Source organism: Cottoperca gobio, chromosome 3 (assembly GCF_900634415.1).
Source record: "Cottoperca gobio chromosome 3, fCotGob3.1, whole genome shotgun sequence".
Taxonomy (NCBI): Eukaryota; Metazoa; Chordata; class Actinopteri; order Perciformes; family Bovichtidae; genus Cottoperca; species Cottoperca gobio.
The window spans coordinates 24,806,131-24,834,041 of NC_041357.1; the positions used below are offsets into that span (position 1 = coordinate 24,806,131).

Consider the following 27,911-nt stretch of genomic DNA (forward strand, 5'->3'; position numbering starts at 1 on the left):
CTGTCCCACCATGCCTCGGGGCAGCATGTGATACATGGCTTCCTCTATGAAGGTTAAACTCAGCTAACCTGCCTTTGGCGTTTCATTACCCACTTGTTAAATACTCTTTTGGTAATAAAATGATTAAAAATTTTATTGCTTCTCTCAAATGAGGCCCCTTTTCAAAGGGATTTAATGACTTTGGAGATGGATACGTGTGTGTGTTTGTGTGTGGGTGCATTCAATGTGTGAATGCATGCATGCATGTGTGTGTGTGTGTGCGTCCAGACAAGTGCATCTCTAGTTAGGCACGACCAGTGTGTAAAAACCTAATGAGAGTGATATGCTTTACAGCGAAACCGCCATTATTCTCAGCCAAACGACCTGGGCCGTCATTATGTGTAAAGTAGCAATACCTTTTCCCTCTGCCAGGGCACATTCAAATAGACATGTTTTACATACAGCTCAGTCTGTGTCTTGAAGCGAAGTGAAGTATTTATACTAAAATGAATGGGCCTGACTATTTTTACATCACAAGTTAAGCACCGTGGCTATAGCAACGGGACATAAAATATTATATTCAACCCATTAACAGGAACTACATGCCTTGCCTAGGCCAATATGGCTCCACAGCGACTGAGCAAATCATCATACACAGTGTCATATGGCTGTAAAATTAGCAGTAAAGGGCCTTAAGAAACTGATCTCCAAAACCCAATAAACCAGTTTCTTAAGGTCTGAGTCAGGAAACAGAAATAGGTCATGGGACCTGTTGTATGGCCATCAAGAATTTAGGAAAAATATGTTTTGGCGTAATGCAAAAAAATAAATAATGTTGTGTCATTTGATAAAGTTAAAGTTCATACAGTTCATAGATAGTTTATCTATATGACTTCTGTTTTGTTCATGCAGTGTTCACAAGGGAGGTTAGATTCTTTCATTAATATAAAATATAAAAACTTTTGCAGACTTTTAATTTGATATTCTCTTTGTCTTATGTCCTGCTACATAATGTCAAAGCAGTATGCCCTTTGTGAGTTGTACAATTTAGCTTCAAGCTAAAATGTACAGTTTTTGTTCAGGGATTTCCCAGATTAGCCTGCCTCCCTGTTGGGTTTTTTGGTCCTAATCAGTTTTGTTGGGGCTCATTGTTGCACTGCTGTTGCCCTCACAGAACCTCTGTGCACACACACACACACACACACACACACACACACACACACACACACACTTAATAAATGGCTGGGTCCCCCTCCCTCGGGCCAGAGGAGACGGTGCTAGCCGGTTTGTCTGATATATCATGGCAGCCCACTCCGCTCTGCTCCACTGGACCCTGTCCAACACCTGTTCTCCCATCAGGGGATGTTGTGTTGGCGTGGCATGGCTATGCCACTGTACAGATTGGCACTGCCCAGTTGGGGCAGCGGAAAGGATGAAGTATGAGATTCCCAGTGACAAAATGTAAGCTGTAATTAGGAGGGAGGACCACTGTGGAAAACGGTTATGCCTTTTATAAGTATCCACTGCATTATGTGATTTACATATAACTTGGAATAAAATCCGTAGGTGGTCTTAACAACCAATAAATGAGTGCATTCATCATGAATTAGATGACATAATGATTTTAGCAGATGGATGAACCATTTCAGCTGCTGTTGGATTGGGTTTGCACAGTATTCTCATTAGAGAAACGATTCTGATGCTGAGTATGATCTTAATTACTGTAAATAAATCAATTACATCAGTATTGGAATAATGTCTTTAGATCTTTAGATACACAATTTGAAAATGTAAAAAAATCAATTTAATGCATTAGCCATCTCTCCAGCACAGCACATCAAACTTAATGCATTGCAGTCTACAGTGATAAAAGAGAGATACAAACTGTTATAATCATGCATTTCTACCAATGTGACATGAACAACTTGGGTATTGGAGCTATAATGGCCCTTACGTACTCACCTGTCTGTCTGTTGGTCTGTTCTGGCCACAGGGACATGAAGCACAGGGGGGCTAGGGGGTCTCTCTCATCCCATCAGCATGACAGATTGCCTGGGAGAGAGGGGAGGTGCTGAATGAGAAATGAACATTTGTACCGCTGCGTAGGTTGGATCTCTCCACTGAGACTCTGACGTACTCTTGTCACATATTCATAATTCTGCCTATGTTTTTGGAGACAAAGAGCAGGTGGACAGATTCTCTTTTGCTCTCAGTGGAATCAGTTTTGAGTTCAGTGGCTGTATTTTGCCAGTTTAGAAATCCAAATGGTCAAATAATGGGAAATTAAAGCTCAATGATGAGTTGGCATGCCATCTACATACGGGAGTTAGACTGTGAATGTGGTGGTAGTGAAGTGGTGCAAAGCAAAGCTGCTGTTGAAAAAGTTACAATTATCCCTCTTCTCTCTGCTTGTACTGTAAGTCCACTTGTTGTCCAGTAGAGGACGACAGAAGTCTACAAATGACCGAAACCGATTCTAATTTATTTTAAACTCACACTGGTTTTCAGTTTTTGTTGCTTTTGCGAACACTAACGATGGCTTGCTACTACAACTACTACCCTGATAAAAGTTTGTAGTGCAGTTATTCGTGATCATAACCAAGGGTGGTCAATGTTGTAAAGATTATAAACTTTTCTAAAACAAATGAGTATTTTTTACCTATAAATATAATTGACTGGATTTACATTATAATGCCCATATGATTAAAATGACAGTGTCTTTCATATGAATAAAAACGGACTGAATAGAATAGAGAAAATAAACTAAATAATGCCTCAACATACTTCTTATTTTAGAAGCTACGTGCTGTACTATGAAAACAATGACTCCCAGCAACTAAATAACTTACTAGCCTGAATATGCACCATGCATGTAATTTACTCTGATGTTCTCACTTTAAAAAAGAAGTTGGGGGAGAGCCCGATAATGAATAAATAATGATGTCAGACTCATATCTACACTAGTCTAAATGGGAGGGATTTCAATGTTATTTTAGACAGTTGCCCTGATCCACGTGTGGAAGTTGCATGTTCCTAGAGTTTTATTTTTTATAGTGAGATGATACCCATATAGGAAAAAATACTTCAGTCATGATTTTTGCAACACAGTCATATGTCAAAAATACAATTTTACTTATAAGCACAGAACTGACAACTGTGCAGAGGGTTAAGGGGGACAAAAACAACTTTGTCTATAGGCCGTATCAACAAGTAAGAATCACAGGAGGAGCATTTATTTATCACATTCTCATTTAGTTTGGTCCATTTAATCCCTAATTAACTACTAACCAGATCATGATTTATGTCTGTCCAGAGCAGGGAGAAAGAGAGAGAACAATACAATAAATAAAAGTAGGCTCATCATAAACACCTTGGACCTTTGACTTATTTGTTATATCTGTTTTTCCAGAGGTATTTTATTTTGCATAAATATTAATAATAATTTATCATGTAAATGTTACTGTTTTCAAGGACATTTATTTCCACCTATGTATTGGTGTCTGCTCGTTATAATAATACAACAATATGACATAATTTAGGATATGACATACCTTTGCAAAGATAAATTAGTAAAAACGCAAAAAAAAAGCGGTCAAACGCCGCTCGGACCATACCATTTTTGTGGAGGAAGAGGGGAGGGACTTTTCCTTTGCTTAGAATCAGAGGTGATGACACGCGCGACACCCAGTCCCGCCGTAGGTCTCGCGCCGGAGACATGGTGACAGCACGTTGGATCAACTTTCAGGCTTTTCATGAAGAATAGTTACTTTGCTTCTCCCGCTGGGTTGTAGAGGTAAGTCCTTTCAACAGTTGTTTTTTGCATTTGATGGTTGTAGCGTCGTATGTTCTGCAGGTAGAGCACGTTACCTTCTCTGTCTTCTATCTTGATGATGAAAAGCAAGTCTTCACTGTCTTCTCAGTTGTTGCTGATGCTGTTAGAAAAAGGAAATACTCACTGAAACTATGTTTCAAAAGGAGTTTAAACTGTGGCGCTGTGACGTGTAGTTATACAATGTGCTGGAAAGCTTGTGGTATATCTCCGTTTGTCACACTTTGTTCATGTTTATCTTCATTAAAGTCTTTACGCTTTAAAGGGCAGTTCTGTAAATATGGCGTTTAGGCATTTAACTGTAAATCCGTTTCATCCTCCATCCTACCTATTTTTCCCTGGTACATTTTCCCAAAGCCTTTTTTTACTTGTTGTAAACGGGTAACACGTTAGGCTACACCACTGTGTGACCTTTCCATTAACAATAGATGATTTCTACCTAGTCTTGTTATGTTGTAGCCTAATACAGGCTACACCTCTTGCACAAGGCCTTAACACATGTTCCAAATGCAGATCTTAAAATATTTTTTTTTTCTAAATGTAAATGTGTCTGCTACCAAAACGTTTACATGTTATTTCAGTGTAAATTGCCATTATGTAACACTACAATATACCAGAATAGGTGATCATAGATACATGTATACCTCTCTTCAACAAAAAAGAAAACTTGCTTTCTAAAGAGTTGTTTCAACAGATAAACTGGTGTCTTGGAAATGTGTGATAATGGGATATTTGTACGTACATTTCTCTAATAGATCCTCTAATATTGTTTTTATTAACATGTTATATTGGCCATTTATGGCTGTTAAATAAACCACTGTTGTGTTGTAATGAAAACTTGAATAAAATATAGACAAAAGAGTTGCTGCAGTTTGTTTGTGTGTATTCAGTTTAAGCAAGTATTGACTCCTGACGCTGCTCATAACATTTATTGCCGAGTTAGTTGTGTGAATGTTTCATGTCACAGCAGTTTAGGTTTGCATCTGAAATGTTTAAGACCATACCAAGGTACATTTCCAGCCATATTTGCGTGTCTGTAGACAACACAAGTTCCCCTGGTGTTATGCAAGATAGAGAGAGCAGAAGGGGAAAAAAAACAGCTCAAGGACGTGGAGCGAGATAGCAATGCAAAAGGCAGAGCTGTTTTGGATATTCAAGAAGTTGGAGCTTTGTGGTGCCTTCCAGCCATTTCTTTACACTAAGTCTAGCAGACAGTATCCTGTAAGTATGTAGACACACACTCAGTGTCCTGCAGAAGACAGACATACAGCATATATGCATTGTCTCACTGTAGCTCACAGCTGGCAGTGTTTTCCATGTGTTGTAATAGCATGCTGGATATATTGACATTGTAAATATTGCATGTTTTTAAAGCCATTTATATGGGGGGGGGGGGGGGATTATTTTTTGTAAATGATTAGTTGGAGAGGTCCTGCAGTTGACAGGGTAGCTGAGTGGCTGACCAGTTCAGTATGTAAGGATCAGTTTGTGCATGGGAAGTTGAATGGCTGGCTGAACAGTTGGCCAGTTGGCGAGCTGACCATCGATCCTCTGTCTGTAGAGCAAACTGTGAATGAGAGCATTTGATGTGGGTCAGTGGTCAGTGATGAGCCCATCTGAGGGTCTGCTCGTGTGTTTGTGTGTGTGTGTGTGTGTGTGTGTGTGTATGTGTGTGTGTACAACTGACATCCCTTTGCATGTGTTTGACCGTGGGTCAGTGATCACAGAGCATCTGCAAAGCTGGATGTTTTTCCTCTATTAATTCTACTCTTCAGGGCTGAAAGAGATGCTGCACTGACACTGCTGGACATTCCTCTGCCTTATCTCTCTCCCTCTCTCTCTCTCTCTCTCTCTTACACACACACACACACACACACACACACACACACACACACACACACACACAAACACATTACCACTCAAGAACGGTTTCTGTTGATAGTGTGTTTGAACACACATTGTTATGCATATTTTAATGCATGCATTCACTTAACTGTGCATGTGTGTGTGTGTGTGTGTGTGTGTGTGTGTGTGTGTGTGTCTCCGTTGGTGTGTGTGTGTGTGTGTGTGTGTGTGTGTGTGTGACTGTGTAATATGATCAGCTATTGAAGGTGCAAGGGTGGAGGTTGGAGAGTGCAGCTCTGCTTGTCAGACTGAACAGAAAGAAAGAATAGCAAGGATGCTGCCTGTGTTTGTGTGTGTACGGCTGGTATGTGGGCCTGGCCAACAGAGAAAGAGCCTGGGGTTCTTATCTGACCTCTCCCAGGATGACCTTTCACCCCTCAAGACAAGCCCTTTGTGTCCACTGAGCCTGAGCCCATGGGAGAGTGTGTGGGTGCGAGTGTGCGTGTGTGTGCATCGCCATATGTTTGTGTGTGTGTGTGTGTGTGTGTGTGTGTGTAGAAGTATAGGCCACATCAAAGTCTTACTTAAACATTGTTATTTGGACTCACCTTTGACCTTGCAGTCATGAGACATCCCTCAAACTAATACATCAGTGCTCTCAAAGCAGAGAGCGTATATATTATGTGGGTTTGCATTTATTAGCAAGGAGCTAAACAGGACATAACGTATAGTCCTTCTCACAAATGTGTTGTCGGGGCATTAACCAGTACATCAAACATCTTCCCAACATTTTCTTCATATAAAATATATTTGGTAGCTGAATGATTTTACTTCATCATGTCCAAAATTACACAAATACATAGCAGGTTCAGAATGATAAATGTCTTTCTCAGATCTTTTGTAGATCAACTCAATTAATTTAACAGTGCATCAGTAATATTACAGTTTGAACTCCTTAAAAGTGCTTGAATTACTTGGTCTACAGTGACTAGTATCTGTGTACTGCATGGGGCACAGAGTTTAAAGGGATCCTAACTACAGGTTTGAATGTGTGAGGTTGTGTGTTTGAGGGAGGTGGGAAGGGGGTCCAAGGGGTCATAAAACACTACAATAGTGTCTCTCTCCCCAGGGTGAAAGAAAGACAGGCAGAGAAGAAGAGGAGGGGGAGATGAAAGGATCTCCCACTTCCACGTCAGGGAGAGAGGAAGAAGGGGGAGGTGGGAGGAGAAAAGATCAACAAAGCTTCATTAAAAGTTTCACATTCAGCTTATTTCTCTCATCTCTGCTTAATGTCTTCTTTTAAGTGCCACGGGTCTTCTGGGTTTTGTTAGGAACAGATATTCCTTAAAAATAAATGAAGGGCCGACAAACACTAGAAGACCACATGTGCAGCCGGAGATTAAAAAGACAACACAATGTGCAGAGCACTACATTCCTTTGTGTGATTCCTCACAGCCCTTAGATTTTAAAGCACATTGTTTAATATTATATAGTATCAATTGTCTCTTTTTAATTGTATTGATCCAAATGAATACTTTACAGTAAAAAAGCTGTTTTCTACAAAGTATCTACAAGACCACACAAGACAGCTTGTCAATTTGTTTTCTTTTTCATTTTAGGCTTACCTCTTTAAGGTAGAGCAATACTAACCGTGCAATGAACACATGGATTCAGATGTAGACTTGCAGTACGTGTTTATTTGATTAACAGTTGGTCAGAAGTTTAGGATTTTGGTGAAGATTCAATAAAAGGTGGAATACACCTCTCCTGCTTTCATCTTCTCCATGTTTCCCTCCCTGTCTCCTCTTCCTCTGGTTGTAAAAAGATCAGTCCGCTCTTTGGTAGAAGGTGTGATTACTTCCTCTCAGTACCGGCTGTGTTATGACAGGGCTTTTTGTCTTTCGTCCTCTGTCTCTCTACAAAGTGGTGCAAGGCATTAAAAGTCTGCACCGCTTCTTTACATATGAAAGTGTTGAAGCAGAAGGTGGCTGGTAAGGTGTGTGTGCGTGAGAGAGAGAGAGAGTGTGTGTGTGTGTGTGTGTGTGTGTGTGTGTGTGTGTGTGTGTGTGTGTGTGTGTGTGTGTGTGCGTGTGTTTGTGTGCGAGTCCATCTCCAACATAACTTTCATGAGGACAATGTAAAACTAAGAGCACATTGACAGGACTTGGCTTGTTTACATCATCATGTGGAACATTATTTGATAACATGCAGATGTCTAGTAAGCCTGTGTAGGAGGTAGCATCTGTAGCAGACTTTTTGGCAGAGACCAACGCAAAAGTAAATTCCCTAAGGAACAGTTATTATCAAAAATGCAGGATTGCTCAAGTTATAAATAATAATACTTTTACAGTTTTCGGTTGATTTTCTAATTGAAACCACGGTGCTGCGAATGATTTATTTCTTCATCCTGGGTTTGCCGCATCTTTAAGAACGTTTTTGAAAGAGCAGATGTAATGTTTTTCTTGGCTCCTTCTTAGATATTTCCTGTTAAAGGATGGTGACTCAGGCTACAAAAAAGTTTAAAGTAAATGCCACATATTTACGTTTTTCGCTGTCAAGAGTCGCAATTAATTGTTTTCTAAATATGCACCACTTTGGAGACAGAGAACGCTTTCCTTCTTCTAATATGTGCCTTTTTATTTAAACATTCTCTAATCTAAGGGCTGTTGTTTGACTATAATGTACTTTGACTTAGACTGAAATGCTGTTGGTTACAAGACTCATGTTTTGAAATTCATTCTGACTGATTCTGGCTGGAAGCTGTAGTCCTGCTAACCTGTAATGTAAAGCACAAAGGGATTTAAATCTGTAATCTGACAGGCTTGTCTTTTCATTAAGATGACCTGCAGGTTGAGTCTCATACTCCCAGGTTTCTCAGTCAGTTGTGAGTAGCTTCTTGTGTGTGTGTTTGTGTGTGTGTGTCTGTGTGTGTGTGTGTGTGTGTGTGTGTGTGTGTGTGTATGTGTGTGTGTGTGTGTGGCAGCCAGCATATGGGCAGTCAAAGGTTTAGAGGAGGGAGATTAAGTTTGTGTTTACAATCCAGCCTGGTTATTTCCCCCCTGACTGACCCAGTTTGTTTACCATTCAACACATCTTCAGGTTAGTCAGTGTTTATTACATGTTCGTTCAGCATCTTATTTCTGCTCAAGCTACTATTCTAATTTTCAAAATGAGGATGGCAGCAGTGACATGCATTACTCCACACGCAGTCTCATCAGTGGTGTGTGAGGTGGCAAACAAATGATTCAGCATTCCTGTGTATTGTTCAAAAATGTCTGTTCTTTAACACACTTTAAAACTAATACAAAAACTTGAACACATTGACCAAAATCAATAAATAAGCAATTGTGATCAAATGCAAAAACATGAAAAATAAATAGAATCAAATAATTTGAAGCAAATGTATTTATGGTGATATATGAACAGCTGTATATGCAAAGAATTGCTTTCTTGAAGAGATTTCCATCTGTTGGAGAGCCACTGAGAGACGCAAACCAGAGAGCTGTCAGAGCAGAGTGAGAGAAAGTAGAAAAACAGTGCAGTGTCTAGGTCAGGGTGTCCTGACTCTTTCAGCTGATTTCATAGCATGCTGTCTGGACAGCTGCCATCCACTGTTAATGTGTGTGTGGGCCAGCAGGTTGCTGTGTGAGTCAATGAGCTTTCACTGGATTTCAATGTTTGTGTCTGTTCATCGGCGCATAATGTAGATGTGCGTGTGTGTGTGTGTGTGTGTGTGTGTGTGTGTGTATGCGTGTGTGTGTGTGTGTGGCTTAGACTTGACAATATTAAGCACTACATTTATTCACGTTTTTTAGAGGGCTTAAACTTCAACGTATTCCGTCTTTTATCACATGCAGAGTCCTTTTTATCGTCATGTTTTTTCTTTTATCTTTTATCTATTCTTCAAAGTACTTTGTTCATCAGATATCTCTGGGATGAATTCAGTTTTTCTTTTTTCTTTTTAAAGCTGAAACGACTTAAATACTAAATCACAGTATAATGAAATGTTTGGTGAGTCTGTACTTATAGTACCTTAAAGTAGCAACGCTTGACTTTATGTGCTATAAAGGTTGAATCGGACACAAATCACATTTAGGTTTTGGTAAATAGTTAATGCAAAATATTAATACTTTAAGTATAAATCAACACAAGGCTACTGATTTGTTTTGCAGGACACCAATGGGGAACTCCTATGCAGGCCAGCTGCGGACCACACGCTTTGAGGAGGTCCTCCATAACTCCATTGAGGCCTCGCTGAGGTCCAACACCATAGTGCCTCGACCTGTTTTCTCGCAGCTTTACCTCGAGACAGAGCAGCCATCGGCACATGATGGTGGGTTGCATCGATGCAAAAGAGAAGGTGTGATAACATGTTCAGCAAAATACTTTTTTGCTCTGATTTTAATTCTGGCATGTGTATCTGCTTGTCACCATTACAATTGTTGGTATTTTTGTGCATATCCCAAACAGGCCGTACAGAGAATGATGATGAAGACGATGAAGATGGCTCAGAGTCAAACAGCCCCCCAATACCCTATCAGATGAAGCCTCCACCTGAAGGATGCTGCACCACAGATGGTTTGTACACACAGACAAAATAAAAAAAATAAAACATCATGCCCAGGTCCACATTTACTTAGAATGTGCACGGCATTGCAGTCACAATTTGGAATTGCAGTTTCCCTACATTGTCACACAATTTGCAAGGGTCCGCTTTGTGAGTGTGGTCGGCTGTGGTGCAGTTGGAAAGAGAACATTTAATGTCTTTACTAGAAATATCAATGACAATAGATAAAAGGTGAATGCGTAGCCAGCAGTCTGCATTGTGTATATATTTGCTACAATAAGACAAATGAATCAAACTGTCCCATCCTGTCTTTTCCTCCCCACAGGTTTCTGTCAGGCAGGCAGGGACCTGCGTCTGTCCTCGCTGGCATCAGATTCCTTGGAAGTGTCCCCTGGGTTCATGTTGGTTGGGGTGAAGTCCCACTCCCTCACTGAGACCCTGCTGGTGTGTGCCGTGGACCGCCGCTTCCTGCCAGATGAACGGGGTCACAACGCACTGCTGGGTGAGGCTCACAGAGAAACAGGAACATTTCATCACTGTTTGTTAAAAACTCTTAAGATGTGCACTTTCAGGACGAGATGGTTACATGTGTGACTGCAGGAACATTAAATGCAGTCTGTTGTAGTCGTGTATGTTCATGTGTGTTCCCTCCAGGCTTCTTAGGAAACTGTATGGGCTGTGGAGAGAAAGGCTTTCGCTATTTCACAGAGTTCTCCAACCACATTAACCTGAAGCTCAGCACCCAGCCCAAGAAACAGAAGCACTTGAAGCACCATCTGTACCGAAACAACCAGGGCGTGCTCGTCAAAGGAGCTCCCATCTGCTGGAGGGGACACGGTAAGAGATGCATACATGTGTCGTATTTGGCAACTGGAGTCATTTTCTGATGCAAAATGTGCTCATTATACAAGTGAAGCAAAACATTAATACAATGGTTTAGGTGACAGTTGTAAGCACAAGTGCTTTATCTTTAATTTAGGTCTTGCATTGTCATATGAAAGTCAAAACGTTTGACAACAATGAGACAATGAGTGTACAGGTCTGAACAGATGGACAAGTATTAAAGCCTTAAGGACAAGTTTAAGGTGAGACTACACAGTGTACACAGAGTGGAGGCCTGGAGGTAAACCCATACAAATTCAAATGTACTCCTTGTAAAAAGAGCTGTAAGAAAAGACACTAACCCTGTGAATATTGTGTTCTCTGTGTTAGATCATGGTTTTTTAAAGCTTGCAAAGGTTATGATATTGAGGAGTCTGGATTATGCAACATGCTTAATGATTAACTCCTTTTCCTGAGTAAAATAAGTAGGTTACTATACAGAGTCTACAGAGTCAGACATGAGTTCATGTTCACTCCTTCCCTGCAAAAAGTAAACAAACTTTTTCTCTGGACCGTTAGGGTCAGTATGAGAGGGGTGTGAAACAAGAGAAAGGGAGGAGCATACAATGTGGTAAACAGTGTCCAGCCTGTGTTATTACTCCAAAGTGTGCCAACACACACACACACACACACACACACACACACACACACACACACACACACACACACACACACACACACACAACAATCGTTATCGCCATACCTTAGCTGCTGAAATGTTTTTGTCTACCTGGATATTAAAAAACTTAAGTTCGTGTGTCTGTGTGTGTTTCAGATGGCAGGGTGAGACAGATGGGGTCCAGTCTCTCAGAAAGTCATGTGACATCAGATGAACAGCCACCAAACATGGCACCCACACACCCGTCACAAACACCTGGCTCCTACGCAGGTAACACACACACACACACACACGCACACACAATGTGAATACAGCTGCAACGATTAGTTGATGAATCAATTAGTCGATTGACAGAAAAATCATCGATTAATCATTAAAGTAATTCTCATGCAAAAATGTCAAATATATTAAAATATATATATTTAACTGAATATCGTTGGGTTTTGGACTGACAAAACAAGATTTTGAAATAATAATGTCATAATGAAAACAATCGTGAGTTGCAGCCCTAAATGTGAATATCAAATAAAGAAATGCTACGTTGAAACAGAGGTTATGGTGGAAAACTGTCTTGGTTATTTGTTTGCATTCTCACGCTCAAAGAAGTATTTTTATTGTTCCAGAGTACAAACTCTAATTTGACGGTGAGATCACTAAACTTTAATGTCAGTGCAAACAGTTTTTGACAGACACACCCAGAGAATACAATAAGTAATAATCAAAGGATTATGTTCATGAAAAGTTATTGATGCTTTTAATTTATTTATAACTTTCTATCTGTTAACAGCGGGCTCAAATGTGGACCCAGTTAGTCTGCCACAAGTAGCTGACGCCCCTCACACGCTGACAAATGGCAGCCATGCTGTTCCCTCCAACGCCCAGCCACCTTTAAATCAGTCCGGGCCTGGGAGACCCTCGGCTACAGGTACAGATTGTGCACACTCTGCCCTATAATCCAGTTAATAAAGAGGTTTTGTGCATGAATTATATGTAATTTAAAAGATTTACATGTTTTTAGTTATGTTATGTTTTGCTTAACTCCAATTACAACAACTAGACAACATCATCATAGGGGTTTATTGACTGTTCTTTATTAAGTTCTTTATTAAGTTATGTAACTTTATTAAGTTTTTCCAGCATATTTCCACCCCCACAGAAAGTGAGAGGAGGAATCATTCACTGCATTTGCAGTCAGATTATTCCTGGCTTTGTGGAGCATCCTGCTTGCTGACAAAGTCCCTCCCAGACATGCACTTCACTCCACAAATGTCCTGGCAATCTTTCATGTTGAAGGTTTTGAAAAGGATCTTGTGTCATTTTCCCATAAAATAAAGTATGCCAGCATTATGACGCCAGTGGGAGATATTTCATTTTCCCCCCTCCTCCAGACAGCACTGTTATAAATCTGTCAGAAGATTTATTCAATACAAATATATCTTCTGTCCTTGTGTAAAATGAGTGATAATGACAAATAAATACTTTGAATGTGAAGATTTAAAACGTTACAAGATAAATTCCTCAATATAACTTACAATGCTTGGAAAATTTGCCAAAACTAAAATGGTTATTGGAGAAATCTGATAACTCACCAACTACCTGTCTATAAACTTATGGTTTGAAGTTAGCAGACTAGTGCAGCTCATCTTATGTAAAGCATTTATAGCACATATCTGATCTCTCGTAGTCATCTGGCTGCATGACTGCATGGCTCAATGTGTGTCTGTGATCGCTAAGCCCCTCCCCTGGATTTCTTCACATCTGTGTGTGTGTGTGTGTGTGTGTGTGTGTGTGTGTGTGTGTGTGTGTGTGTGTGTGTGTGTTTGTGTTTGTGTTATAACACCCCTGCTATACAGGAGCAGGCAGCTGCATTGTGTGTTGGGGGTTGTCCTCTGTCTTTCTGTCTCCCTCCCTCTCCCTCTGTCTGCCACCTCTATTAACCAGGGTTATAAAATTCTCTCTCTGTCTCCTCTTTTTTCCTGCTTTCTCGCTGAATGAAAAGCTTCCTTCCTGTCGACGTTGGGGTTTTTTTCACGGCTCTTTTAACAAGTGGACCTTTTATGTGTCTCCCTATTACTGCATTTCAACAGAGCTTCAGAGGAAGAGGAAGCGACAGGTTAATGTTTGACCAAAATACAACAGTTTTCTGTTACTGTATAAACAGAAGCCTATCCCAAAACATCATTTAGTGTCTGTTCTGTTGATTTGTTGGTAATCAGAATTAGAAAAGGTACGCCTCTGCTCTGCAGGAAACCATTTGTAGGAAAGTGGGACATTGAAAAAAGCGGGAAAACAATCAACTCAACAAATACAACTGCAGTGACAAATATTAAAGCAGGAGCAGCAACAAGATGTCTTAGCTGGCGACGGAGCAGAAACATTGTAAAATAGTTTCAAATATATAAATATATATATGTATATATATTTATGTACCAAATTGTTTAAACTTCTTTTTTTAAATGGGTGGGAAATGATCAGCTACTACATTGTAAACATCAAAAGTATAAACTACAACCTTGTAAGCTAATACGCTGTGTGATCTCGTTCTTTATCCTGCAGGGTCCCATGCAAATGCTGGACCTCCAAAAAAGAGGCACAAGGGCTGGTCGCCTGAGTCCTCTGCCAACAGTCTGCCAGAGAGCACTGTGAAGACACCACCATCTTCATCAGCCTTAGCAACATCGTCGGTGTCCTCTGTCATCACAAATGGAGCCAGATCAGGTAAATAGAGAAGAAGAGACATATAGTATATAGACAGAAAAGATTGCAGCATTTATGTGTCTATTTGTACATTTAAATATATTTCTGTGCTTTCTTCAGAGACTTCCTCACAGGGGTCCTTGACCCCACTATCTTCACCAGGGCTGTCTGTAACAATCCCTGATCAGCTGCTACACACCTGCAGACTGCAACCTGTCATCTTTAAAGGTCAGATGAGCAACTACATCAGTGATTTAGGATGATACAATGCACTTTCTATATACAAATGTCTTGAACCTGTGACAGAGTTCACCAACGTATCAGTCAAAGTCATTATTTTACTAGCTGGTGTTTGGTGAGCATCCAACCAGCTCTCAGTACTTGACTTTCTCAAGCAGGTGAACAGGTGAGGTTTTCATGTTTTCACCCAACAGATGGCCAGTTTAAATCGCCTCTCCTCACAGGTTAGAGGTCAGCCAGCACCAGAGGCTGTTCCTCAGTCTTTTTGCCCTCCCCCTCCAACCTTTTCACCCCTTTGTATAACCTGTCAACTCATCCACCTCTCCATCTTCTATGCCCCTCAACCATTTCCTATATCCGGTGTATGTACTTTCATCATTTTATTTTATTTCTATCTTCCTAATCATCACCTATCTGCCCTTCACCTCACCATCCACCATCTTGTCAGTTTCTGTCTTTTTCTCCACTTTAGCCGCTCTGTGTGCCCCCATTATATATTCCTATCTCTACTAGTATCCCACTCTCCCTTGGGAGTAGATAGAACTGCATTTTCCCACCACTATTTGGGTTTGTTGCAGTGTAAGACTTTTTGTATAGTAACTGAAAGAAACACAAACAGCAAAATAAATAATACAAATGTCCTTTTAGTCATTTCTTATGATAAAAACAGCAGGTTGAGTCTTAATGATTCAGATAAAGACATTTGTTTGGCACTGACATGCATATCCATTGTAACTGGTCACATTACATAATTTCATAAAGTGTTCAACAATTGTTCTATCCAACTGTCAATCAAAGCCTTGTGCTTTTGTATGTAGTACATTACATTCTTTTGGCCAAATCCACCACCTGAGCCAAAGTCCAAGTTATTCCCAGCCTCCGCACTGTGTTCACCTGTTTCATCTGTCTGCCTCTCAATGATACAGGTCATGGATCACTCCCTCGGCTGACTGGAAATGTCAGTGAAGTGCTCGTCAGTTCTCTTCTCCAGAGTTGTTACCTGAGCTCCCAGACACTCCCCAGAGTCTACCAGCACTATGGACCATCACCCATTCAGCCATTGTCCACTGAGATGCAGATTCTTCTCACAGTCTACTACCTTGTTCAGCTAGGTCAGTGAAGTGATCCTTCATGATATCATTGCTGTGTCTCATAATGGCCACTAGGAGGTCACTAAGACACCTAATAATGAATCAAGCTTCTTCTCTCAGGTATGTTGAATTCTTTTTCACACTCACTTTTTTCTTTGTCTCTCACCTATATTCATCCAAGGTCCTGAGCAGGTGCCCCTAATAGAGGACTTGGAGCAGATATTCATGAGGTCATGGAGGGAGTCCCATCTCAGCGAGATCAGACAGTACCAGCAGCCTCAAACAGCAGCCACGCAAGGGAGGATCTATGGTTTAGAGGTGAGACGTCTGAGAAGTGTCCTATTGTCAAAAGTTACATTTGGAAAAAAATTAAGAATTCAAGTAAGAAAACACACGTCAAGCTTAACATGCTGTCCTCCTCAAGCTGAATATTACAGAAACAATTAGTAATGACAAGACCGAGTAAGACTGAATAACTGTACAAATTGCTCATCTTTCTCTACGCTGTCTCCAGACCCCATCCACCCTCCCTGGGCTCCCTCAGCATCTCTCCTTACCTCACCAGATCCAACAACCTCTGACCCCCATCCAGCTTCCTTGGCTCGCCCAGCTGGCTGCGTCATCCTGTGGAGAGGGAGTGGTGGTGTTAGGGGAGAAGATTGGATCTTTGGCTCAAGGCTTGCAGCAAACATGCAGCCGGTTAATGGATGGACGGCTTGAAAACACCAACTATGTGGTCATTATTGTTACTGCACCAGGACAGGAAACACAGTCCTGTGTGGTAGTCACAGGTGGGAGTTGTGTTGTTATATGCATGTGCATGTTGTTATGTTGTCCTGAGAATTAAAGAGTAAAAACTTAAGCATATTTCATGTGTGTGTGTGTGTGTGTGTGTGTGTGTGTGTGTGTGTGTGTGTTGCAGGTAAACACCAGTGTCGTGCCTTGGCAGAGAGTATGCACTCCCCCAATGAGGGTCTAAAGGAAATCAACCACCAGCTCTCCATTGGTGTTTCCCAGGAACTCATCCACTACTGCAATTCCCTCGGACAAGGTGTGTCTGCCTTCTTTACATGCACATCTTTGTGTGAAGTGCAGCCACACATATGTTTGTTTTAGTCATAATTCACTAACATGAGGTGTGCCCTTCTGTTTCTCAGATGGTGATTTGGATTCCCTGCTGGATAGTGCCACTGTGGACAGCAACGAGCCATCTCCCTCATCCAGCAGTCAGGAATCAGCTGAAGAGAAGAGTCTTAAAACCACACACAGTCCCAAAGACACAAACAGTCCAAAGGATTCACACACACAGTGTTCAAAAGACTCACCCAGCTCTAAAGAGAGAGCTTCAAGTCCCAAAGACACCTGTTCAGGTGAGACACAGAAAGGTTGTAGTGTACACTGAATGCTTGGATGAGATGATTAACTGTTTAACCACACCCACAGCTGTAATCCAAACTGTTTCATAGTTTCAAGTGTAAAGCCTCCCATTGACTTTAGTCTTACTTGTGCTTTTCTTCATTTTGACTAACTTTTCCCTGGCATTCATTGTAAAACATGAAATAATAGTCAGACATGACATGTGCACGTATTTTCATGTCCCAACTGATACCAGGACAATCATTATATTTGAAATACATTTTTGATTGAGTATGATGATATGAATCTGTGTCTGTATGTGTGTAGAATACTCCGTTGAGTGGCGTGAGGTTCGTCCCATTCAGCTGGCTGTGGCCAGAAAGCTGCTGTCCCATGTTTGTGCGATAGCAGACTCCAGCACACAGAACCTGGATCTTGGCTCCTTTGACAGGGTCAGCTTCCTCATCCTGGTCCCGCCCTCCGAGGTCACATTTCAGCAGACTGTTCTCCACCTCTGGACCTCTGGTGAGTTACACAGCTCACCAGTTGTTTTTATTCATTCATTAAATCATTTTAATTTGTGTGTTTTTATGGTGATCCTCTTTCTCTTTGGCTGCGTATCTCAGGTGTCCTTCAGGAGCTCGGGGGTTTAGACCAGGAGTGTTTGTCTCAACGGGAGGCTGAGCGTTATGTTGTCAAGATGGATCAGAGCGCTCAGGCACGAATTGACAGCCTCATCCAGGAAGCACAAAGCAACTCCTACACACTCTACATCCTGGTCCATGACCACGCCCACTGGGACATTAACAGGTGTGTGTTTGGTGTGTGTGTGTGTGAGAGAGAAAGTGGTGCAGAATCATTACTGTGTTCACTTGTTATTGTTCCATCAAGAAGAGCATCAACAAAGCAATCAAGTGTGTTTTCTATTTCTCTGAGTCTCTGTTTTTTTCTCTTTCTCTCGTTCGGTGCATCCCACAGTAACTCAGACGGTGGTTTGGGTCTGGTGGACCAGCTGTTAAACTCGCGTCAGGTCAGAGATGCTCCAAACATCCTAATTCTCCACGTCACCTCCTTCCCCTTCGCTCTGCAGACGCAGTATACCCGCATCAGCCCCTACAATGAGATCCACTGGCCCTCTGCATTCAGTAATGTAAGATGGGAGTCTGTGTGTGATACCCACTCTGTATTCAACATACACCAGTGGCACATATCTGGAGGTTGATTGGGAGTTTACACTCGTAACATTGTGTGTTTGTGTGTTTAGGATGTGGACCTGTATCATGAGAAGACACGCTATTTTGGTGTGTCCGAGCTTTTAGAGTCGACCCGTTCAGGGAGCAGCATGCCTCTGATGCGTTATGATTCTTCATTTGAAAGCATGGCATCTGCCCTGGAAGAAAGGTGGCTCCAACACACACACACACACAACTACACTGCTCTTCACAAGCAAGTTTGAAATTACTTCAAAAAAGAAAACAGTCCTTACGATCTCTCTCTTTCTCCCAGGTTCCCCAAACTGCACAGTGCTGTGATCCGGACTACGGTTTTGATCCAACAATACTGCGTGGCTCTGATGGCTGCATCCGGCAAAATCGGCAGCTCCCACAATCTCCAGAAACATACCTCCGTGGAGACCCTAGAGATTGTGCAATCACTGCTCACTGCTGCCCAGCAATGTCCCACCCATCATGGTCACATGGTCCTGCTGCGGATCCCCTCTTTGGCTTTGGCAGCATGGGCCCACCTTCGGCTCTCCAGAGTTAGGAGACAGCTGGGTCTTGAGGAGACTTTTGAACTCATACTGGGGAATCCAAACCAAGCTCTGAACATTGGACAGAGCTTTACTGATCAGATCAAGGTGGGGAAATATGTTGTAATATCATGAAATACAGGATACAAATTGTATGGACAGATGATCTTACATGTAATGTCCTGCAGACATGGCTGAAGGTCCAGGATGCTGACTGGGTTCCTCAGACCTACCTGGAGCTGGAGGCCCTTCCCTGCATCCTGATCTTGTCGGGAGCTGAGCCACAGGGAGAATCACTGCCAAGGTACACACACTGAGCTCTGATCATAACCCCCCCAAAAAAACGTGACCCTTTGTTCCCAACCCTCCATCACCAAGCGTTAACTTTATATAAACCAAAATAAGGAATAATAATCTGGAGTTTAAAGAGTGAATTCATTCTGCCCACAGGTCATTGAAGTATTGTGATCTCAGAGTGATAAGCTGCTCCTACCTTCAGCGAAACACACTCGAACAAGAGCTCGGACTGGCTGCTTATCTTGTGAGAGCAGAGTCACGACCCCCGCACAACCCGGGACCAGGTAGTGACCTGCTGGAGAGTGATGCAGAGAAACTCAGCAGTACTGATAATGAGGAGGAGGAGGGACAGGAGAACGGTGAGATGAAATGCACATTAACTGTCTTGATGTGTAAAATGTTCACTCGCTGGTTGAAGGGATATCTCAACTCCTTTTTGGTTTTCTTCTTGCTCTATTTTTCTTCCTTCCCTTTGCAGGGGACTCCCCTCTGTCAAGCGGCCAGCAGCTCCAGTCATGCCCAGACAGCGGAGCTTTAGATCCCTTCCCTGCCCAAAGCACCTCCTCTCCAAACGTCCAGAAAGGGAGCGTGGACACCATACAAACTCCCTCACAGTCACAGACTCAACTCCTTCCCCAGCCCCCGTCTCAGTCTTTTCCGTATCCTCAACCTCCAATACACCAACCTCAAGTGCAGAGTTATTCTCAGGCCCAATCAATCTCCCAGCTGCAGCCACAACCCCAAATTCAGAGTCAAAATCAGCCGTTATCTCAAACAAATGCCCAACCTCACACTCAAACGCTTCCCCAGCACCAGTCCCTCTCCCAGATGCAGATACCCCACCCTCAACCTCAGCCGCTCCCCGCTGCACAGTCTCGTCGCCAACACTCCAAATCCACCTCCTCTGGCTCCTTGTCCCCGCGAGCCTCATCTCCTCATCTGAGCTGCTCCTGGGCGCGAGGAGTGAGTCGCCCGCCATCTGTGCTCCTCCCTCGTGCCCTATACGATATTATCACAGCGAGCGACAGCAGCGGGCTTCCACGATGTACTTCATTCCTGCCACACTTGTCTGTCGCATGGGCAAGCAGCTTCAGGTAAAACCACTACGTATAGATATAGATATAAATGTATATGTTATCCAAGATATAAAAGCGTACCAACCAATAACTCTACAACTTCCATGGACTGCTAGTACAATGCAAGTTACTATTATTTGAACATCGATAGATTTGACTGTTATCTCTTTTATTATTTTAGTCATTTACTCACAGAACGTCCAGAATATACAACTAAAACCGTGTCTACCTTTATTCTACTAGCACCAGAATGTGTAGTTTTGTAGATAATACTCAAAATAAAACACAGTTTTGTACTTCCAGACCTTTCACTGAATGTGAAAGGAATTTCATTACGATCCTTTGTGTGCAGGCCCATGCTGAGTAAGATGATGACATGTACAGAACAGTCACTGTACTATCGCCAGTGGACAGTCCCCCGCTCCTACCACATGGACAGCAGCAATCGCACTGAAGGACGAAGTGACAACTTTCATCCTCGCAGGCTGCTGCTCAGTGGACCCCCACAGGTACTTTCTGTCTTCATTTCTTTCTTTTATTCAAACTCAAACTCATGCTAGGCTGTATGTTTACATTCATTTCCCTTTGTTCTTTTCGTGGTCAGGTGGGTAAGACAGGAGCGTACCTGCACTTCCTGGGTATTCTGTCTCGAATGCTGATCAGGCTGATGGAGGTGGATATCTACGATGAAGAAGACATCAACTACAGTCAGTACATTTGCAACAGTAGCCACCATTTATCATCTACATTGTGTAAATGAGTCTAAGCTTTCTAAACAACTTTCAATCCAGGATTTTGTCAGAATAGATTTCTAATCTTGAATTTTCACCATTGTGTAAACTCCTGTGTAATGCATACACTTGTAATGTGTTTATTTAGGTGCACAGGCGGAGGGGGTGATGTACCACCCAAACAATGCTTCCTGGCCCAACCCAGACATTGTGAGGACGATGCCCTTTGACTACACCATTCATGACCCCAAATATGATGACATCAGCGCCGTCTATACCCCTGGATATAAACTCAGTGCTGAGGGTAGGCACAGTCAGAAAACACACACACACACACACACACACACACACACACACACACACACACACACATTCATCTTATTTGTTTGTTGTTTGTAAAAACAAATCCTAAAATGTTACCTGTATATTGTGCTATTGTCCTAATCTGTCTTTGCCCCTGTTGTTTTTCCAAGGAAACCCTGTGCGCCAGGAAGATGTGTACCTACGTAGGCGGACATCTAGGATCAAGCTGTCTAAATATGCGGCGTACAACACATACCACCACTGTGAACAGTGTCATCAGTATTTGGGCTTCAATCCCAGATACCAGGTCAGCAGAACACAACAAACACACAATCTGAGAAATGACACCCACACACTGCTTTTGAAATGTAAATGTCACAGCTAATAATCCTCTCTAATCTTATATTCAGATGTATGAGTCAACACTGCATGCCTTCACATTCACCCATCTCCTGCTTGGGGAGGAGATCCAGCTCTACTTCATCATTCCAAAGTCTAAAGAGCACTACTTCAGCTTCAGCCAACCAGGAGGCCAGCTGGAGAGCATGCGGCTGCCTCTCATCTCTGATTGGGTAAGTCCTTCCTTAGTGGAACCTGAACAACCGAATCTCAAATACTAGCATTTGCTTTTGCCTATTGTTGATCTACAGGGTATAATTAAATATTAAAGCAGCAGAGTATGGCCCACGGTTATGCTAGAAAATAATTGGCTTGTAAGTAGCTGTTCCATAAAACCACACTCGACAGGTTGAAAAGCTGGTTGATAAAGAGGGAGGCGAGATTACTGTTGAAATACGGGATAACAGAGCACATTTTACGACATGAGGTTGCACTTGTTTACATGTGAGTGACAGAAACCGTTGTGTAACGAATGAGAAGGAAGAACCAGAGAGAGAACCTCAAACCCCACTTATATGATCAACTCCACACAGCTGGATCCACACAGTGTGAATATCGTATTGTCGGTTGTTGGTCACACAGCCCCCTCAAGGTCTGAAGCCGTTGGACTATCCAACCAACACTTCTGATGGAGTCTACTGGCGCCTGGCGTCAGAGTCACCCTGATAGTGAAGTTGCAAAGATCTATTGTTCCTGGTAATCTCACATTATAGAGACCTTGTAAAGAAAAGATAAACTAGATAGAAGGTGATGTGCATCACCCATTGAGCCTTCTAAACAATGCTAGATTGTGTTGTGTTGGTGTTAGATTAGATTCATTTCCTGTTTAGAAATGTTATCAGAGCCTGTGTTTCAGTTCATCTCTCTGAGATATTTCTAACACAACATTACCTTAAGTCAGAGGTGTCAAACATGCGACCCGGGGGCCAAAACCGGCCCGCGGGATGACTTTGCAAAGTGTAAAAATTAGTTGTTTTGATCATAAAGTAAAATACTGTTCCAGATACCTGTGACGAAATGTTTTGTGCCTTTGTAGATACACTGTGATCTGTACGTTGTAATGCACATGTGTAAATGACTTTTTTTCTTAAGAAATTTCAGGTTGTAAAAAGATAGTTCATTAAATTTGTACTTAAGGTGAACATTTGGAGTTGTCGTTATTTACAGGTTATTATGCTGTGATGTTACTGGTCCGGCCCACTTGAGATCAAATTGTGCTGCATGTGGCCCCTGAACTAACATGAGTTTGACACCCCTGCCTTAAGTGGTGATTTGCTGGGTTGTGCACAGTGCAACACCCTTGAGCTCCACTAGGTGGTGCTACAGGCTAGATTATGGCTGAAATTGTCCTTATGGGAAAATGCATTACTGTAGGTGTTTTCACAAAGGATATGTTGTACATTTAACGAAGCACTAAAAAGAAAGCCCCTGATCACAACATCGTACCAGCATGATATGATGTTATTTTGATTTTTCAATATTCTTTTCTTCCTCCCCAGAGTCCAGACTGCATCAAGAGCCCAATTTTCACCCCAACCACCGGTCGTCATGAGCATGGTCTGTTTAACCTGTACCATGCTATGGATGGAGCCTCACATCTGCATATCCTGGTGGTCAAAGAGTACGAGATGGCCGTGTATAAGAAGTACTGGCCCAACCACATTATGCTGGTACTGCCCACTGTCTTCAACGGAGCAGGAGTTGGTATGTTACTGCTGCTATTGTTAGATATGTAGGGTTTCATAATTCATTTTTAAGATTCTTAGCAGACACATACGGTGCTGAAACGTCAATATCATAGTCCACCACCTACATAACAGATTCCCGCTCTTCTCTAGGTGCTGCTCACTTCCTGATTAAAGAGCTTTCGTATCACAACTTGGAGCTGGAGCGCAGTCGGCGTTTGGAGGGAGGAGGCCCAACAGGCGACGTCTGGCCCTTCATCATCCTGACTGATGACTCCTGCGTTATGTGGAACGCAGTGGACCTCGACGCACGCAAGTACATACAAACATATTATTTATATGAATAATCGTGTCGGACAAAGTAGCTGTTGCTTTTTGAAGAAGAAAGAATGTGTTTATTTATTTCACGAGTCGGTTTTAACATAACAACTGTTCCTTAGTGGTGCAGTGGAGCACGCTGTGTCACTGAAGCAGATCTTACATCACATGGAGGCCTGTCCAGACCTGTCACACTACGGACTGTGCGGGATCAGGAAGTGGAGCAGCCGAGGACACACAGGTCAGGGGTCGCAATGTCAGAAACCTTTGGAAAGTCTAGATCCATTTTGATACCATTTCACTTTTTGTAAATACAAATGAACTTTTAATATATTTTCTTCTCAGGGACAAAATATCTATGATATCAATTACATATTATAATATAACAAAGTACTAGTTTTGTTTTAGTTTATTTCTTTATTTGACAGGGACAGTGCATATAAATAACATTTCTGAAACTATGACAGATTATTATAATTTTTTCTAAATGTATAGAAAATGGTTAAGTTAGTTTGTTAAATTGTTCCCAGATTGGCCCAAACTACTTTGTTTTCTAGGAGTTCGTAGAAGCTTGTTGCATGTTACCTTGAAACACTCAGGGCAGGTTCTACTGGCTGTAGATGCCTCAGATCTGAACTGCAGATACAGATTGTTATGTCTTCATCTCTTCCGTGTTTACGTGAAAGAATAACTACTAAATGTCTGGCTCCAAACTATATCTCAGATCTCGTGCCCCCATTGTGCAAGTGTGCAGCCTCAAACAACCAACGACACAGAGCGACGTAGATGCCGTGTTGTCGTACATTAGAAGGGATTTTAAATGTCTGACTGAATGCTACTTTATGAATCATAATTAGTAAACATAATAAAGTGGAATGCAAAACAAGCTTTTCTGTTTTATGACTAAAATAAATGTGCATTTATTTTGTTACATCCAGGTAATAAACAGAGGGAGCCCTTCTCCAGAGGTCACCTTCATGACTTCCTTCTCTTAAATGTCGACCGGAGCCAGAATGTGCAGTACGACCAGAACCGCTTCACCTGTCACGATGTGGACTTCACCCTGAGGCTGCACAGTGCCGGACTGCTCGTGTGCCGGTTTAACAGCTTCAGCGTCATGAAGAAGCAGATCGCCATAGGAGGATACAGGACCTTTATTATCAAGACCAAGGTAGATGCTGAATACACATCATAATACAATCACATATCACTCACAGAGCAGAATAAAGAAGCAGATTTTAAGAATGCTTAATTATTTCTTTACTTACTAACAAACAAATAACTGATTATTGTTCAAGTAGATGCCAAGAACAATGTGAGTAGTAGAAGAGAAGATGTTCTTGTTTTGGCTCCAGGCTGTTGTATGTTTGGTATCTGAAACATGTTTGACATTTTAGCATTCAAGCAATCAATATAACTATGCATTGTATGTGTGTGCATGTAACAGTTAATGATATCTTAGTTTCAAATCTCTAAGGTTATTAAACAAAAGTTTGACATTTCTCCAGACGACCGATGTTCCGACATCAGTGGGGCCCTCGCAGTACATCTGTGCCCCAGACAGCAAGCACCTTTTCTTGGCCACACCAGCTCAGCTCCTCCTGGAAAAATACCTTCAACACACCAGCCAGAAGCTTTTTCCACTCAGCACCAAGAACTACACACACCCTGTACTGTCTGTGGACTGTTATCTCAACCTGGGACCTGAGGTACACACACACACACACACATTCTCTTTGTTTGTGGTAAATTATTAACCTCTCAAAACAAGTTTAGGTTCATATACCCGTACATTCCAACACTGAGGGAAGAGTTCACAAAGAATGGATTACAGCCGCTGCTAGCTCAACAACTATCCCGTCTCAAGATATTGTGCTTATGATATAAAAGTTCAAACTGAGTGCACATTATTTTGCAGAGGGAAGAAATAATTAGTTTTTTTCATTTATATAATAACCTTATTTTTCTTGCATTTTCTTCTCATGTAGTTTCAAAAATGACATGTAGCGGAGCTTTATACATCCCAAAATAAATTTGTTTGAGCAGAGCATGACAATGTCCTCACCTGGCAATATTAACTGCTGCCATGATCACTGGAAAGTCTGGGCGTGACACAATGTGCTCCAGTTACCTTTAACTCTCTGTAAATGCTAATAATGTCACTGTAACTGTGTGTGGCTATTAGCAGTGATCTTTGTAAATTGGACTCTTTTTTGCAATAAGGCACATTTGCATAGAAAGGATCCGAAATGTATGCATATTGCATCCTTCTAATATGTGCAAATAGCACGGGAGCACCGAGATGCTATTTGCTTAGCAGTGCAGTTATTGGTGCATTTCACCCTTTGAGGGTGCTTTGAGAATTACAGTTTCTTTTTGCCTTGTTTGCAGAGATTTAGTCGGCCGCAAAAGCCATGCAATCGGTGTATTTGAGTCCCACTCTTCTTGCCTCCTGCAGGTGACGGTGTGTTTTGTGAGTTCCAGACCTCACTCTGCGAACATCAGCACCACAGGGCTGCTGTTCAGTGGCCTTCTCCTCTGTTTCGCCGACTCCTTTGTGACCCCTGGGTTCCTCAAGAAGTTCTCCTTCCTCAAAGGTACAAAGGCAGACCAAATACAGACAATGAAAAAATATACCGGTATGTGTTTTACAGATTTGCAATGATGTATTTTTGAGTAACGGCCAAGGACGTTTGTTTAATGTCATAGTGCTCCCCCCTTACTGTCTACTAAATAAAGTCAGAAAATGAGATGATTTCGGTGTCACATTTAAAGTTTCTATCTCCCTCCTTTCTGTGTGACTCCCTGTAGGTGCGACTCTGTGTGTCATCAGTGCAGACCGCAGCTCTTTGAGGCAGACAGTGGGCAGGCTGGAGCTGGAGGAGGAGTGGAGGTTCAGGCTCAGCGATGAATTCCAGACTGCCAACGCCAAGGAGGACAGACCTCTCTTCTTCCTGACTGGAAAACACATATGACTGACACACGTGTACACACTGGGCTACAAAGAGTCTCAGTCAGGATTGAAATCCTTTTAATTGCCAAAGAGAAGACATGTACTAGTGTACTTGTACTGTAACAAGTGTTTTTAGACAGCACGACACTAACATCGGTTCTGAATGGACAATAACGTGTTATGGCCAACAAGAAACAAGAGGAAATCATTTCGCAAAATACATATTTTATGTGGCCTTTATGAGAGTCATGGTTATCCTGTGAGTAAGCAAACGATTGTTCAGGAACTTTCAGGAGTTTTCAGGCTGCGTTTTACTGGTAATGAAATGGTGTTGTTTACATTAGTGTGTGTTATGCACCACTCTATAAATCACTTTCTTGCTAAGCTTAGAAGAAGACTCTCTTTGATCCACTAGAATTTGAATAATGTTGGGATACAAAGGTTAAAGGATTCATCTTGTAAAACATCTCTTGATAGATACACCTCTTGATTGTGTTTTCCAAAAGTGGAAATGAAATGCATTTTTTCCTTAAGAAAAAACTAACTAGACTCAATAATTGCAGGTACTGCTTTTGTATTTTCTTGATATGTGGTTGCAGGATTTAGCTGTGTTCAGGTTTGTATTGCAATATAACCGTGTTCTGCACACTTCCTTGCACCTGCACACAATATGAGAAGCTTTAAAAAGAGTAGACACAATCATTTGTGTGCAATGGTAGCCGATTTTTGGCAACTTTTTATCGGTACTTTTGTTTTGGAGAGGTTTGTTTTGCATGTCTGTTTTTACATATGAAAAATGTTGAATATATTTTGTCAGATTTGCATCATGTAAAAAAAAAAAGTACTTATCCACTGTGTGTACAAGAAGTAGTATTGTGTTTGAATGTAGAACATTTGTTATGCCTTATGCTCAACAAACTGTATGCTGATTTTAATTGTAACTGTTGAAGAAACACAAACACATTTCACAATGTACAGTTTTGTTTGCCTTTAATTGTATAAATGTACAGACATTTGAAACTTCTTCGGTGTGTGTTTTTGTTTTCCCTTGTATCTTTGAAACACAGAATTGAACAGACCTTAACAAATCACTCTGAACTTCACCATACACAGATAATGATGAACTAATCTGCTACTGTAATATTTTGAACTTCAAGGTTTGCAGCCTGAAGGCCATGCTGGATTTGACAAAGTAGTCAAATCCCTAAAAATAGGGCAGAAGCAAAGTTGATGTGTGCTCCAAATAATATTGTTATGACCAGAATAGCTCGTAATTATCCAACTTGGACTGCGA

At 41.7% G+C, this 27,911-nt stretch overlaps 1 protein-coding gene across 1 annotated transcript; it reads left to right on the forward strand.

Moving 5' to 3' along the window:
• The first annotated feature begins 3,691 nt into the window (after window positions 1-3,691).
• On the forward strand, window positions 3,692-27,622 carry greb1 (growth regulating estrogen receptor binding 1). The gene is made up of 34 exons (XM_029460443.1): window positions 3,692-3,772; window positions 9,826-10,013; window positions 10,124-10,231; window positions 10,546-10,722; window positions 10,875-11,057; window positions 11,878-11,991; window positions 12,509-12,646; window positions 14,278-14,439; window positions 14,539-14,646; window positions 15,585-15,770; window positions 15,931-16,067; window positions 16,264-16,540; window positions 16,672-16,800; window positions 16,907-17,119; window positions 17,433-17,630; window positions 17,732-17,915; window positions 18,084-18,255; window positions 18,370-18,506; window positions 18,612-18,963; window positions 19,044-19,159; window positions 19,306-19,511; window positions 19,631-20,246; window positions 20,581-20,737; window positions 20,833-20,935; window positions 21,108-21,263; window positions 21,433-21,569; window positions 21,673-21,834; window positions 23,161-23,365; window positions 23,500-23,662; window positions 23,787-23,905; window positions 24,603-24,835; window positions 25,173-25,373; window positions 26,123-26,261; window positions 26,476-27,622. Exons 2-34 carry the CDS (start codon window positions 9,833-9,835, stop codon window positions 26,637-26,639), a joined length of 6,033 nt encoding a protein of 2,010 aa, XP_029316303.1. The 5' UTR covers window positions 3,692-3,772; window positions 9,826-9,832; the 3' UTR covers window positions 26,640-27,622.
• Window positions 27,623-27,911: the final 289 nt, after the last annotated feature.

Bases quoted from the DNA above. Each gene is read 5' to 3' on its own strand.
- greb1 (XM_029460443.1), top strand. From the start codon at position 9,833: ATGGGGAACTCCTATGCAGGCCAGCTGCGGACCACACGCTTTGAGGAG. The intron at 16,801-16,906 runs GTGTGTCTGCCT...TCTGTTTCTCAG, and splicing joins CTGCAATTCCCTCGGACAAG to ATGGTGATTTGGATTCCCTG. The intron at 20,738-20,832 runs GTACTTTCTGTC...TTTCGTGGTCAG, and splicing joins TGCTCAGTGGACCCCCACAG to GTGGGTAAGACAGGAGCGTA.